The following is a 511-nucleotide window of genomic DNA, read 5'->3' as shown; positions in this document are numbered from 1 at the left end:
CCCAGCCCCCACCCCCGCCCGCCCAGTTCTTGCAGCCTCCCTTCTCGCCCTCACCCCGAGTCCAAGCTCCAGCCGCAACCCGCTGGGGCTGCCACCCATGACCTCAAGAACCTGGGGTGCCTTACAGCCCTGCCCAGCCCGCCGCGCCGGCTCAACTTTCCACCTCGCCCCGCCCCAGACCCTCCCTCCACCCGCTCCCCCAGGGCCAGTTGGGCCCAGGAAGGAGCGCGGGACAACGGTCCTTCGTCCTGGGCCGCTCCCCTTGGCCAGTGCTGCCAGCACCCGCGTCCTTCCCCACTCACCAGTCCCTCTTCCCCGGCGCCTTTTCGAGTCCTCCCGGCCGCCAGGGCTGCAGTACTCCCGCACTCCTCCGACATGAGCCCCTGGCACTGCGGAGTGGGGCGGGGGGGGGTAAGTGGAGAGAAACAAATGAGAAGTTCAGAGTCCGCACGCGCGGCCCAGAGCCTCAGCTTCTCCGCCCTTGGAGTGGGCTAATGAAGGCCCCAGCGTG

General features: G+C 69.5%; 1 protein-coding gene across 1 annotated transcript in view; it reads right to left on the bottom strand.

Moving 5' to 3' along the window:
• The window catches only part of LHX8 (LIM homeobox 8), a 22,403-nt gene that overhangs the window by 20,234 nt on the left and 1,658 nt on the right, over window positions 1–511 (bottom strand). The window contains exon 2 of the mRNA XM_006919329.1: window positions 303–389. Coding sequence (XP_006919391.1) covers window positions 303–377 — 75 coding nt within the window. The 5' untranslated portion in view covers window positions 378–389. The remainder of the gene's footprint in view (window positions 1–302; window positions 390–511) is intronic.

This window comes from Pteropus alecto, unplaced genomic scaffold (assembly GCF_000325575.1).
Source record: "Pteropus alecto unplaced genomic scaffold, ASM32557v1 scaffold25, whole genome shotgun sequence".
NCBI classification, from domain to species: Eukaryota; Metazoa; Chordata; class Mammalia; order Chiroptera; family Pteropodidae; genus Pteropus; species Pteropus alecto.
This window is presented reverse-complemented; position numbering and strand designations above follow the sequence as displayed.